This window comes from Apus apus, chromosome 1, assembly GCF_020740795.1.
Source record: "Apus apus isolate bApuApu2 chromosome 1, bApuApu2.pri.cur, whole genome shotgun sequence".
In the NCBI taxonomy this organism is placed as follows: Eukaryota; Metazoa; Chordata; class Aves; order Apodiformes; family Apodidae; genus Apus; species Apus apus.
This window is the reverse complement of record NC_067282.1, coordinates 149,350,720-149,364,996: the sequence shown is the minus strand read 5'-3', so window position 1 is coordinate 149,364,996 and position 14,277 is coordinate 149,350,720. Positions and strand designations below refer to the sequence as shown.

General features: G+C 38.9%; 1 protein-coding gene across 2 annotated transcripts in view; it reads right to left on the bottom strand.

Moving 5' to 3' along the window:
• Window positions 1-14,277, bottom strand: part of RFX4 (regulatory factor X4) — a 96,643-nt gene that overhangs the window by 20,411 nt on the left and 61,955 nt on the right. The window contains exons 12-15 of one of the 2 annotated variants that reach the window (XM_051636545.1): window positions 12,195-12,289; window positions 10,765-10,882; window positions 3,944-4,063; window positions 2,025-2,186 (exon numbers count right to left, since the gene is read on the bottom strand). In XM_051636545.1, the coding sequence (XP_051492505.1) occupies window positions 2,025-2,186; window positions 3,944-4,063; window positions 10,765-10,882; window positions 12,195-12,289 (495 nt within the window). The remainder of the gene's footprint in view (window positions 1-2,024; window positions 2,187-3,943; window positions 4,064-10,764; window positions 10,883-12,194; window positions 12,290-14,277) is intronic. The other variant, XM_051636630.1, reaches the window with a different exon arrangement.

Here is a 14,277-nt window from a genome sequence, read left to right as displayed (position 1 = left end):
AGAGTGAGAGAATAAACCAGACTATAATAAAACAATAAAAAACATGAGAACTAAAAGGAATTGCATTTGTAATGTTCGTGTGTCCATTCCCTTGCGTTATTGGAGGGATTCAGGGTGGATACATAAGATCTATGCAGCTCTCAGGCCTGCACTGATCTGTGCCTGTCAAGTACCTAAATCAAGTGAGCTGAAGGTAGGAACCCAGACTGCTGGCAAATAGGCTATTACATCAATATGGAATATGCTTTGGGTCAATAGTTAGGGCAGTCATGCAGACTTAGTCTCTGCAGCCTAAACCTAAAGTCCCTCAAATCTCTATTTCTGTCAATGTCACTGGAGAGTACACGATTCCCTATTTCCAGTCATATCTCTGCATCATACTAAGTTCTGGTTGTAACATCACAATGGACCCATTGGGCCACACTGTCTACAGAGCAAGTTACCCACAAAATCAGAGTTTCCAGATTCAAGCATACACACCAGCTCCAGCACCGCTTGATCCAAAGCAGTGTGCTCACCTGCCATGTCTAGGAATCACACGTCTCATGTCTGACTGTTCTGGGGGTAATACCAACCCATTTCCCTCTTAAATATAGTCTCCAACAGTGAGACAACCTTACATTTTGATGTAGGGACAAATGTTCTTAAATCTCTTCCCACCACAACTATGCAGTGTGCTTCCCTGTGGCGCCTTTGAAAACATGAAAAACATTTGTCAGAAAGATTTATTGGTTCTTTAGCCACTGCCAAATTCTCCAGTGTGGTAAATCATCACTTTCTGACATTCTTTCAAGAAGGTTTTGTAACTTTTCTAGTACGTCACAGAAGTGATAGTTTCCACATTCTGATTATACACCCATTCCTCTGTGAAGCAGCAAAGCTGGAATTTCACTGCCTGGAATGCCTTCTGAAAGTCATTTACATTTCTGCCTTTTTTTTCCATGAGTTAAGAAAACACCGTCTTTTGATCATACAGGCTGGCCATTCTTTCCACATCCAAAAGGTAATGTGTGAGTTTTACATTAGAGCACAGAGGATGGTTGCCCATCTACAAACAAGAAGTCAGTTTTGTGCTTATTATTTCTGATAATCCTGCCCACAAACTGAATATCTTTAAGCACAGATTTTTTTTCATCTGTGGGCCCACCTCATGAGCTGCCGTAATAGAGTATGCAACTGGAAAAAGGCTTCAGATAGGTAATTCCTAGCCTCTATCACTGAAAGACAAAATTTATTAATGATATATAAAACACTCCCAAGAGAAACTTGCACAGCTACTTAGACACATTTAGGTCTCAAATATTTTGAAATATTTCCTATTTTATCTACTAGGACAGTGGAACAGGCTGCCCAGGGAGATGGTGGAGTCACCATCCCTGTAAGTGTTTAAAAGAAGTAGACCTGGTGCTTAGCAACATGATTTAAGTGCTGAATGGGCAGATTAAGTTATGGTTGGTGTATTTAGGTTAAGGTTGGACTTGATGATCTTCAAGGTCTTTTCCAGCCAGGATGATTCTATAATTCTATGAATTCCTGAACCAGTAATGGTTCAGGATTTTTAGAACCTCACCGAACCTCAAAGTATTTGGCACATTTCCTTGAAGTATATAAAGTTTTTCAGAGAAACTGATATCCCTTAAAGTCATCAAAGATGCTCAAAAGTGCTATAATTATAAACAATTATTTTGGGGCATTGCTAAAACTTTGAAAAATTCAACTGAATTTTTAAAAATGTTTAGAAATAAAGTGACAGGTCTGCTCTTCTGAAGGCCTCAGCAACTGAACAGGTTCTGATTCCCCGACGTATGGGATCTTCTGTTAGGCTTTTAGACTTCAAACATCAGATATTTTGTGCATCATGTTTGGATACAGTGAGAAGGAGTAAGTGATACTTTAAACAGATTTCTGTTTGGGAAGGCTTCTCATCTCTTAAAAGCTGGTACATCATGTTTTCAGATTAAATTTCAGGTGACCAAGTGCAAAAGCCATCTTCAAGCAGGTCCAGCTACCGTAAGTCCACCTACCTGTTGTAGCTGCTATGACCCCATACTCTGGGGACTGATTGCTGACAGGTGAGGGGGCAGAGGGCACTTCCACTGAGGTGGCAGATTTAGCTGGGGAGAATGGCCCTGGGGAGGGAGTTGGAAGAGCTGGCTCACTCAGAATAATTTCTTCTTGTAGTTCTGCTGCAGGAAGAGAGAAGACCCATCAAACATAGTTCAAGGTAGAGTAAAGGAACAATGGGAAAGCAAAAAAATTAATGCAAGCAGTTAAGTTCTATAGGTTGTGTATCAATAAATGCATAGCAGGATTGACAAATCTTGAAAGGGTACTTCTATAACATTCAGCATTCAGCCTTCATTGTACTTTAATAACACATCTTAAAGTCCTGGTTTTAGTGTTGTATAGATAGGAAACTTTGTGCACAAATAGCTTAAGGTTTATATTCCTGTTATATTCCTATAATACACTATTAGTTACCTAAAATCAAAAGCCCACAATCAGACAGGTACTCTTACTCCTTCTAGAGACACTGGAAGAAAACAAGAATGGCCAGGGAATTCCAGTGGCTTTTGGCCTTGAGCTTCACTCTTCATTGACTACACAGGATGACACTCTGGCTTGTTCTATCAGCTAAAGTTATATAGGAAATACACAGGGATAAGCAACCCGTTTGTCAAAAAATCAAGAGGTCTTTCAACACCTAGAAAATACTGCCCTAGTTACTGCAATGTTCTTCTTCCTATAAATCTACAGGGTGACAAATTAACCTACAGTTAAAATTAAATTTTCCAAAGGTGACAGAGTGGTTCAACTTGCCAGAATTAATGGGAGATGCAAGGAAGGTAGATCTCCATTCACTTCTGTTCTGGTAAGTCAGTACAGAGTGAGTGGAGCAGGATGCAGAATATGTTTGTGTACAGGCACTTAGAACATAAGTAGACCAGAAACAATAGCTTTGGCTTTTGTCGTTGCTCACTTTTCCCATCCCTCCCTCTTATACAGATTGGTAAAATCCACTCTATCCCACTCTCGTGAGACCCTACCTGGGGTACTGTGTCCAGCTCTGGAGCCCCCAACATAAGAAGGACATGGACCTATTGGAGTGAGTCCAGAGGAGGGCCAAAAATCAGAGAGCTTGAGCATCTCTTCTATGACGACAGGCTGAAAGAGTTGGGGTTGTTCAGCCTGGAGAAGAGAAGGCTCTGGGGAGACCTTAGAGCATCTTCTAGTACCTGAAGTGGGCCTACAGGGAAGGAGGGGAGGGACTTTTCACCAGAGAGAGTAGTGCTAGAACAAGGGGTAATGTCTTCAAACTGGAAGAAGATAGATTTAATGTCAACATTAGGAGGAAATTCTTCACTGTGAGGCTGGTGAAACACCAGCACAGGTTGCCTAGGGAAGTTGTGGCTGCCCCCTCCCTGGAAGTGTTCAAGGCCAGGTTGGATGGGGCTTCGAGCAACCTGATCTAGTGGAAGGTGTCCCTGCCCATGCAGGGGGGTTGGAACTAAATGATCTTTAAGGTCCCTTCCAACCCAGACTATTCTGTGACAACTCTATGATTCATAACAATGAATTTATTTATTAGGGTGAGATAAATCAAGACTGTGTTCACTGAAATACAATGGTGGCTTAGACAGATTAACTGAGGTAAAAGGCTGAGTACAAAAATCTCTTGCTGGAAAACCAAATGTGTGCTTAGGAATGGATTCAGACACCCAAAGTTACATCATGAACCAGGCAGACCTCCTTCAGAATGTAATAACCAGTGACATCCCCCTCACTAATTACTTATTTCAAATCATGATGGAACCGAAGAACTCTTTGCTCCTAGATAAGCCTCATTGAGTTAGAGGCCGATTAAAAAAAATATGTCTTAACATACAAAATAGTGAATCTAATGGAACGAAACAATAGAAGATGACTAAACCAACAAACTCACCTGTGCTTCCTTCTCCTTTCATCGCCCTCATTAGCTCATTAGCTCTCTCCTGACAGTGGAGTGATTCTAGCAGGTACAATACGTAGTCATCGAACATCAAGTGAATAAGGTGAAAGGACCCTGGTAATAATGTGAACAAACAGAAAATCTATTGGCTGTTTCAATACTCTCACTAAACCAATGTATTTAACACAAACAGTCTTCAGGACTGCTTCCGTATTTTACTGTCACTGAAATACCTCTTATTCAAGGTAAGAGAGGTCAAAGCAAAACTGGGGACTAGCAAATTCTCTTCACTCCTGAATTTATACCATCTTGCACAACCACTTATTGTGGTTTAGGGTGCAAGGAAGCTGTCTAACTGAGAGCTGGGACTTGATGGAGTTTTCTTCTACATTTGCATTGAACCATTTAGACCATTACACTAGAGTGGAATTGTTTCTTTTTTTCTAAAGGAACAGATATATGTTTCTGTCAGAAGTAGAATCCTGAATTGGCTTCCTTAGTGACATGCACTGGTACAAATTTTCAGAACTACCCGTGACATTGCACACAGAAATGAGAAACTCATCAATAGGAAGGTAAAAATAATCTTCCAGATCTCCTGAGGGTGTATCTCCAGTACATTGCTTGGACTGATGAGACATCTATTAATTGCTAAACATAGAGGCATTAGCAGCAATTGTGAATGTCTTAAATGGAAATACTTGTGCTAAAGCACAAGTCATACTTCTCTTACTACATTATCTTTTCCTAATTATCAGTTTGAAACATATCAGCAGCACAGCATTTGCTCTGCTTCTGTGCTAATCTCAGAAGATGCCATGGATACTATCTCTTAACTGCCATGACAAGAATGTGAAAAACTTAAGGACTAAAGGACGCAAGGGAAAAATATGGACGAACGAAAATGCGGGAGATGGAGTTGAAAAACACTGAAAATTAATAGTAAAAGGAGATTGTATTGGTAGCTGTCTGCCAGAAATCCTCACGTAAGATCTGAGTACAGATGGAGAACTTGTTAATGTTGTTAGGAGGAAGGACTGGGTGATGTTATAGACTAGAGTAATGGAAACAAAATTTTATAGCATGCTGTAAGAATCTCTGCCCTTAGAGATTTATATCATCCTCTGGTTCATATACTTCCTCTGTAGAAACAGAAGTACTAATTCTATTGCACAAGTTACTGGTGAAACCTCACTTAGAATATTGCATATAACTCTAGTCACCCATGTCCATGAAAAATTAGTACAAATTGAAACCTGTATGGAGAAGATTACCAGGAGCATGTGGGGAATGGATAATAGCTTTTATATTATTAAAAATGCATGGCTGGCTTCATTTTGCAGAAAGGAAGTGAGTTGCTTCCCATAATTTGTAAAGAAGGATCCATGTCAGGGATGGTGAAGAAATGTTTGCCCTAGAGCACACAAAGCCACAAAAATAGTTGTGGAAGAAGTGACTGTAGATGCATTTCAGGGGAAAATTAGTGGAGCAAAGCATCAGAGCTGAGACATTGTGTAGTGTCTTCCTGAAAGGAATAACATTCATCTGCAGGGGAAGACTGTCAATGATCAAGATGAGCTTGGTCAGTTTATGCAACAGACTCTGTGACACCAAGTACCTGCAATAGCTCCAGGTGGAATTTGATCATACAATTATAATTTTTTTTTAGAGCTCCTATGCTTATTTAGACTTGCATGGAATATTTAAAACATGATCATATAAGTCATTAAATAACTCCAGCAGCTGCAAATGCAATAAGGTTAAAATAATAGCCAGTCCAGCAGCTGGCTTAAACCAGAGAAAGATCACCAGCTGAGAGGGAAACAGAGATCAACTGCTGCCAGACAAAAAACCATAAGCTTCATCTAGATTTGTTCCTTTCGAAATTCCATGACTACATTTTGAGGAAAAACACTTACATGGGAAAAAAGCCAACATGTTTCAAATTCAATTAAATTTCAGAATGATTGGTTTCTTCACAGAAAGCTAGGTTTATCTTGTGATACTAGCTTTCTGCACAACGAAGCCTAACTACCCCTACTCCAGCTTCTCTACTCATACTGTTGAAGGGCAGAAGAAGTGGTTTGAAAGACCCTATATCCTCATACAATCCTAGCTGGCAATTCAGCTTTCAAAGCGACTCCGAGCACATTCTTTTTCTTTGTGACCTGGATGGTCTTTGTGTTCCACTCTCTCACCCCATGCCTGCGTTGGCTTCTGTCATCACTAATACGAGTTGAGCACACACACTGGGAGGGGAACTTGCGTCTTTGTGTTCTTGGGCAAGGCAGCACAGAAAAAGGACATACGTGATTGCAACACCTTTGCCAAGGGGAGGGAATCTTTGGCTGTTCATGAACCTGAAGCATTCAGTTTTTCATTTCTTTCACGTATCCCTACAAATCAAAATGGCAACAAGTTTGCCCAGACTTGCAAGGGTAAATAGTGGAGATCTTCACTTAAATATTGCAGAGAATTTGTTTATAGAAATCCTTTGGGCTCAAAGTCTTGTTAAATAAAATACTATTCAATTTAGCAGTACAAGAGAGAGAGCAGACCAGGCTGATCACCTTGTTACGGACCTAGGATTTCCCCACTGGAAATCTAGATAATCAACAATCCCCACAAAATGCTCGATCTTCTGAGTACAGTTTTTCAGTGGAACGATTCTATTGACTTTAAGTTACTACTGATAAGCATTTCCAAGGTAAAAAAAAACCAACAGGCCTAAATGCTGATAAACCTCATATCGCATAAAGCTCATAAAGGACATTTAGTGTTCCCCATCAAACTCCTTGCTCAAGTTTAATTAAAAAAAAAAAAAAAAATTAAGGAAAGTTTGTTGTATTTTCATAAAAAATGTTTGGAAGTGCAAACCCTAAGTGCCAAAATGCTAGCAAATGAATGGCAAACCCCCAAGATTTGCTATTTTTAAAAAATACCTTTTTTTTTTTTTTTTTTTGGTGGGCGTCTAGTACTTTATTTTGAAGCATTCAGATTGGCAATACTGAATGTAGCATTTAAAAACACTCCAGTGCCCCTGCCACTCTTTTGAATTTCTCTCTTCCTCTCCCATTATTTATCCCACTGTGTATTTTTAAATTCTCTATTAGGGTTTCTGAGCCCAGAATTTGCGTGAAAGACATTAGACAAACAAGTTGTTGCTACTGAATGAATGTAATTTTTACATTTTTAAATGAGTCAAATGAAAAGTAAGCTGTAGAGTGAAACCAGTATCAGGGCACACATTTCAGCTACACAGTGAATAGCTGTTCAGCATGATGTACATTAATTTATTCTGGGTATGCAAGCTAATGTTTTTCACATGGAACTATTTAGCTCTTTTGAGTCTACCTTGAAGTGCTGACACAGATCAAACTGTGGCTGGCAAACCATACAGATCTATAGGAAGAGGTAAGAAGTCATTCAAGGGACAGTAATAAACAGCATTTGGCTCTAATTTTCAGGAGTTAACAGAAATCATGACAACGCTTACCCAGCCAACGTACAGTAAGTGTCAGCAGCTAGTAACAAAACCAACAAAGTAACAAAACAATGGTGAGATTTCCAGATCTGGAGAAAATCATGAAACTTCTATAACTAATTAGTTACTTTATACACTGGATGCATTAGGCAAACATTGCCACCAACTGTGCCTTTGATATGCACAGAAGGGAAGGAGGGAGGGAGTGAGGCAGGCAGAGAGAAAAAGGGAGAGGGAGCTTTTTTTTCTGTTAGAAATTGTTTAAACCTGCCCATGCTACCATGCTCAAAAGCTTTACAGAATCAAATCTGTGCTAGTCAGTCCAGTACCAGGTATTCCAGCTTCCCCCAGGCAGATTTCAGAGATAAAAATATACTGCCCTATGTAAAGATCCCATAACACATTGTTTTACTTTTAAAGAGATTGCGTTGTGATGATCTAAATCTATATATGTCTTAAAGTAGAAAAAAAAAATGAAAAATCATCCCACTGAAAGTTTTCAATGCAGTAAAAATGTAAAACTTTTTATCTAGGTTAAAAACAAGGGTATATGGATGAAAATATTTAGAATAGCAAGTCACTCTTTGTTTCTCTCCATAGAATTCACTTAAATGCATACATTATTCTAAAGAGCTAGGAGGAACCATGTTCAATTAAGCACAGAAGAGTTTCTGCCGTCTAGTTCTGAGCTGTTTACGTTCAAGGGTTATTCTTTTGGAACTTCTAAATCATTGACATTGAGTCAACTGGCCTTGCAGTGAAAGAGAAGAATCGTTAATACAAATTATTCTAAATTTTTGTCCATGGCTAAACAACATTTGGGAGATTTTGGGGGAAACAAGGTGGAGACAGCCCAGGCTGCCTGACAGGATGAGGATACAGTTTTGGTCACTCTCCACTTGAATATCCAGAGGCTCAGATCTCCCACCTCCACTTAGAGTTGCACCTTGGCAGGGAAAATTTCACCCTGTATAAATAAGGGCTTGAATAGGGACTGAACCAACTCTTGCCACACCACCTCCAAGGAGAGAACCCATCTAGTCAGCTGCAGACCTTTGCAGCTCAATAAATGGTTATGTGGTTTGTACAAAGCAGACTTGTTTCTATAGAAAATATGAAAAAAACCCTCCCACAGGACAAATCCTCCAGCCCTTTGGTTAAAAAGCTTGTTCTGGCAGTGATTAACACTGCTCCAAGACTGCTGAGAGGCAACTGCGGGCTAAGCACCAAAATGTGGCAGATACAAAATAATTCTCTTTGATCTTTCTTCTTTAAAAATAAAGATTTCTGAATTTGATAAAAATTCCAAACTAACTCAGCTTCATACTAAGCACGATGAGGGATTCTAAATTTTTTTAAACTCTTGCTTTGGCTACTGAATTGGAAAGCAGTTGTTGATCCAGTTCTAATTGTAATATCACTTACCCGTGAAAAACACATCAGCTGCAACCAGTACATTCTTTCCCTGACTGTGGTTACATATAAACATATCAAATTCACTTTGAAAGGTGTGTGTTCATATAAGAAGCAGAATCGTGCATTTGTACACACAGATATACTCAGTGAACTAAAAAGACAAAAAACGCCAACCAAACGCAACCAACTAAAGAACCAAAAAATCCCTCAAACCCTACAGAATGACCTGAGCAGTTGAAGTTCTCAAAAATGAGACATTCAGGAGCAGATTTATAACAGAGACAACAGGTAAGTTATTTTGGAAGATCTATTTTAGTGAGTCCCAAACTCAAACCAACAAGTAATTCTCAGTTTTCTCATTTACTTGCTACAAGGCAAGTCTATAAATGTTTCTGTTAATAAGTAAGAAATCACAGCTGAGGATCACTGCACAAACCATCAATACAGCTGGTATTCTAATAACTATGTGGGGAATCCCTGTTTGATTAAATGTGTTTTGGTGCCTGATAATCTGAAATGGAGAATGCATTATTAGTTTACAAACATATCCCAAACAGGAATAAAAATAATGTTGTAATGTGCAATTCAGTAGCAATAATGTATCCTTAGGGGAAGCTTAATGTCAGTATATCATGACTTGTAACAGTGTAATCTCATCACTGCATTAATGCAGATGTTTTTTCATTTGTTGGGTACCAAGACATTTCACAGGTTGGGATTATATCTGCAGGGAGAAGTGCAGCAACCCAAAGTACTAGAAAGCAAAATTCAGCATATATCCAACCCTCATGCAGAGGTATATTTTAACACTGGGGAGAAGTATACTGTGAAGAAGCATCAGCTACTTTTATGTCAACAACAAAATAAAAGCTGCAGTGACTCAAGGAGAAAATGAGTCCTAGAGGAGGTGAAAAATATGTGTGACAATGATCCTGGTGCTGAAAACACAAGCTAGCAGATGGAAGTTGTGATCAGCTTGGGGATACTCACTATCCTGATGTCTAATGGTGACTCATGAATACCTGTTTGGAAGACTGTTTGCAGGGGGAAACCAATGGAATTAGTTTCAGATTTAATTATAAATACAGATCATACTGTGCCCATCTCTGATGGCATCTGAATTTATGCTATTAGATGGTTCTAACAGGATAAAGGACATCAAAGCTGCACTGCCAGAAAACCTTGCAGTTGCTCAATACAGTTATTTCCTAAAATAATGCATTAACCTTCTACAAACACATTCAGAAAAATGTGCATTTACAAAAGCCACACCTCATGCAAAACCAAATGTTCACTCGCATGACACAGCAGCCCATTTTCAATCATTCCTGTTTTTAACAAATTTTGATCTGACTTGTTTTTATCCCAGGGTTCAAGACAAAGCCCCTTTTGAAACTGTATAGAACAGTAACATGCTTTTCCATTTAAAAAGTCTATTTTTCCACCCTGACCAAATTCTAAGAGAATGGAAGAGAATCTGTCCAGGGTATAGATACATGTTCATTTTACAAGGACTGGTTTAAAATGCTAAGTCCTTTAAAAGCAGAACTGGCAAAGTGGTTCACTGGAGAGGTTTTCATTCACTGCGGTGCAAACTCATCTCTCTTAAGCATAACTTGGGGTCGCAGTGGTTTGTGTAGCAGGGCCCACTTTGTACTGAAGTGCATTAAGGGATGCTCTTGTAAGGGACCCTCCCAGCTGACCTGTGGCTGATAACTCCAATAGGGCTAGCAGCAAACAGAAGGATATAGTAATGTTTTCAGTCCCCCTGGCTAGATCTTGAAGACAAGGATCTGCCTGAGCATTATTTCCAAATGTCAGTAGCCCCAGCTCTTTTTTTAATACTGTACATTACAAGCCAGAATACAGAATTTTTTGACTGCGGGATGCAATTATTACAGCAAAATGAAGGTACCAAAGCTGGGTGCACTGTGCAAAGTCATATCTCGAATCACTCTAGTGCCAAAACAGGACCACATCAGGAGGAACTGCTGAGCTACTTTCTTCAAAGAGCCTTGTCTCTTGGCAGCTACCTGCAAGAAAACAGATATATCTGACATGGAGAAACTTTCCTTTCTACAGCCCAATACAGCTGAATGATGCACAGATCTATCTTCTTTTTTCATACTGAAAAACTGCTTACCAATATCTTCACACTAAAATATACACAAAACATTTAGACAAAAAAAAAATCTTATACAGAAAGCTACCTTGTAACTACATACAACCTTCAGAAAGAGGAGAACATACAGTATTGTTCAACACCAAGACTGAATTTCCTTTACAAATGATGAAAGGACTGCCAAAAGTCGCTCTCACCATCATCCTAACCTAATTACTTACAAGTTCATTCTTGTTTCCTAGTCAAGGAAACAATTTGTAGTCAAGAATGCTTGATCTACATTGAACATTTAAATTAATTTGATTAAGGTTTTAATTAAATATAAAATTTGTTGTTCCTTCATGTTGTACTTTTTGTGAATTCACATAGTAATTTTATTAGCAAAAATACTTTCCAGAAAGCCCACTTTAGGCACCAAATCTTCAAAAATTTATTTACTATGGACACATTGAGTTAAGGAATTAGGTTCATTTAATTAGCTAATAAAATTCATGTCAAATTCTTCATTAAAATTAGCAGTTATGGTCCAAATTCCAAATTACATTCCCCTGACTAAAAGGAAAGTTCTCCAAAACTATTACTATATTTACAGTAAGCTGGAGAAGTATTTGTTTTCTGTATGTATCTTTTGCATCAGAGAGACAGCATGTATATTTTTCTATTTCGTAGCTCTAACAACTGGAACGAGAAATTGAAATTCTAATAGAACAAAGTATAGTTAGTGACAGAAGTTTAAACAATCATACAGTTTCATACTCTACATAAAATTACAGTGAGGCATGATCACTTTGAACAGATTTTTGAAAAATTTTTTAGTAGGTTTCTGCACATGGTTAAATTAAAATAAAATACATGCCCTTAGTATCCCAAAACAGCTCAAAAGGAACATAAATGTGACCTTGACTGAATGCTAATACAGACTTTCATCCTTGCATTTGAATGTAAATAAATTAATTAGCTAGCTTAAATATCCTTTTCATTAAAATCTTAAAACGCTAGACTAGATTAGGCTTTGCATTTGCCCTGTGTAGTTAGGATGACTCTGAACTCATCTCTCCAGACCCCTGAAATATTGACGTGATTGGAAACCTCAGCCCAGTTCCATTCTTGAATACCATCTTTTGGGACAGAACAGACAAGAGATTCTTCACTAAAAATCTGTGACCTGCATAGAGCTCATAAAGCACATCATTGTCTCAGGCTCTTTTTCCTTGCATACAAACCTTCACGACACATCTGTCCACCATGGAATCCAGCCACTCGATGTATGACTCTATGGGGGACTGCTCCTCCAGGAGGTGATCAAATTCCTGATACACTGGCAGAGGAAGAAAACAAAAGCCTACCTCAGGACTTGGATTCCATTTTGAACAAAAGAGAAACAAGTCACAAAAAGCTGCCAATAATATCACAAGTTTGCTGTGTTTTCTATAATAAATTGTCAAGCTATGACAATCATATCTTTCTTGGTGCTGATCCAGTAAATTTGCATCATATCGTCTCATGTTTCTACTGAAAGTGATGGAGCCATTTGAAGTGGTATTTTAAGGTGAGCAAATCTATTGCTTAAATTAATTGTTTAAAATTTATCTTTTGATAAATGTCTGGTGTGCCCAGAAGTGAAATTTTTATGGTGTTCTCCATGAAGAGTGCAAAGTTGGGCCTTCACCCTGATGATGAGAAAAGACCATGCATGAAATTCATTTAGAAATGCATAAAAAATCTCCTAAGCACCAAGTGGGTGAATATTGTTGATAGGGGTCTCATCTGTATAATGCTTTAGTTGCAAAAACATGATTTAACTGCTGTAAATCATCTATTTGCAATGCCAGACACACACACACAAAGCATTTCCATAAACTTCTACATCTTCAAAACCTACTACTGTCAATGCAGAAATGCTATACTTAATTTATACAATTATATTTATACAAGAGTAGCTTCAAAAAGCAACCTGCATACTCTTTAACCTCTCCCAAGTGCACATATTAATTTTAAAATAAAGTAAAAACATCTAAACTGTTCAACTGCAGTTCTTAAACCTCCATGTCTCTGTTTATGAGAATCAAGGGCTGAAAGACAAAGAGTCATGTGTTTTGCTGCCTTCAGAAACTATCTTCAGCTCAGCTAAAATAAAAGGCATAGTTAGTAAAGAAGATACCTTCTACCTTCTGTGTTACAGGATGATCTCAGTGTGCCATACATTTCTATTTATGCTTCATTATAAATAACAGGAGTAAGGAATTTCCCACCATAGAAAAGACTATGAGGGAGGTGGAAGAAGCAAAGATTAGAGATGATAGAGAAGTGAGCCAAAGAGGCCACCTGAGAATGGTGCAGAGAACGACCTCCCTGGTCTCTAAGTTGGATCAGCAAGAAGAGCAGAATTATTTTGCATCATTATTTTTACATCTGACTGCAACTTTCTTTAATTTAGACTTGCAAAGCCTGCATGGTCAGAAACATTAGTTGGGGATGAAGGGAAATAATTATGTTTGGGCCATCCTCTTGTTTCATTAAATGGGCAACCCTTCTTTATTCAGAACAGGATCACAGAGAAATCTACATGTTGTCCCCTTACCTGAGCATTTGTCTGGACAAAAACTGCCTTATCAACAGATGAAGTAACTCATATGCTGAGTAAAGAGGGCAGCAAGAGTGGAAAAACAAGTCAGTTGACTGCTTTGCTGCTGAAACAATGCAACTGTATACGATGACCTTGATACCTTTGAGAAAAGTAACTGTTTAGCCTCTAGTATTAAAAATACCTCAACAGGATCTGAGAGAGAGAATAATGAAGAAACCATAGAATGATAGAATCATAGAATGGCTAAGGTAGGAAAGGACCTTAAAGATAATCAAGTTCCAACCTCCTTGCTATGAGCAGGGACTCCACATACTAGACCAGGCTGCACAAAGCCTCATCCAACCTGGCCTTAAACACCTTCCGGGAGGAGGCTTCCACAACCTCCCAGGGCAACCTATTCCAGCACCTCACTACCCTCATGGTGAAGAATTTCCTCCTGATGTCTAACCTAAATCTCGCCTTTCAGTTTTAAACCATTACCCCTTGTCCTATCACTGCCCTCTGGTGAAAACCCCCTCCCCAGCTTTCCTGTAGGCCCTTCAGGTACTGGAAGGCCCCTATAAGGTCTCCCTGAGCCTTCTCTTCTCCAGGCTGGGCAGCCCCAATTCTCTCAGCCTGTCTTCACAGCAGTGGCGCTCCAGCCCTTTGATCATCTTCATGGCCCTTCTCTGGACCCTCTCCAACAGGTCTCTATCTTCCCTGTGCTGAGGGCTCTTGTC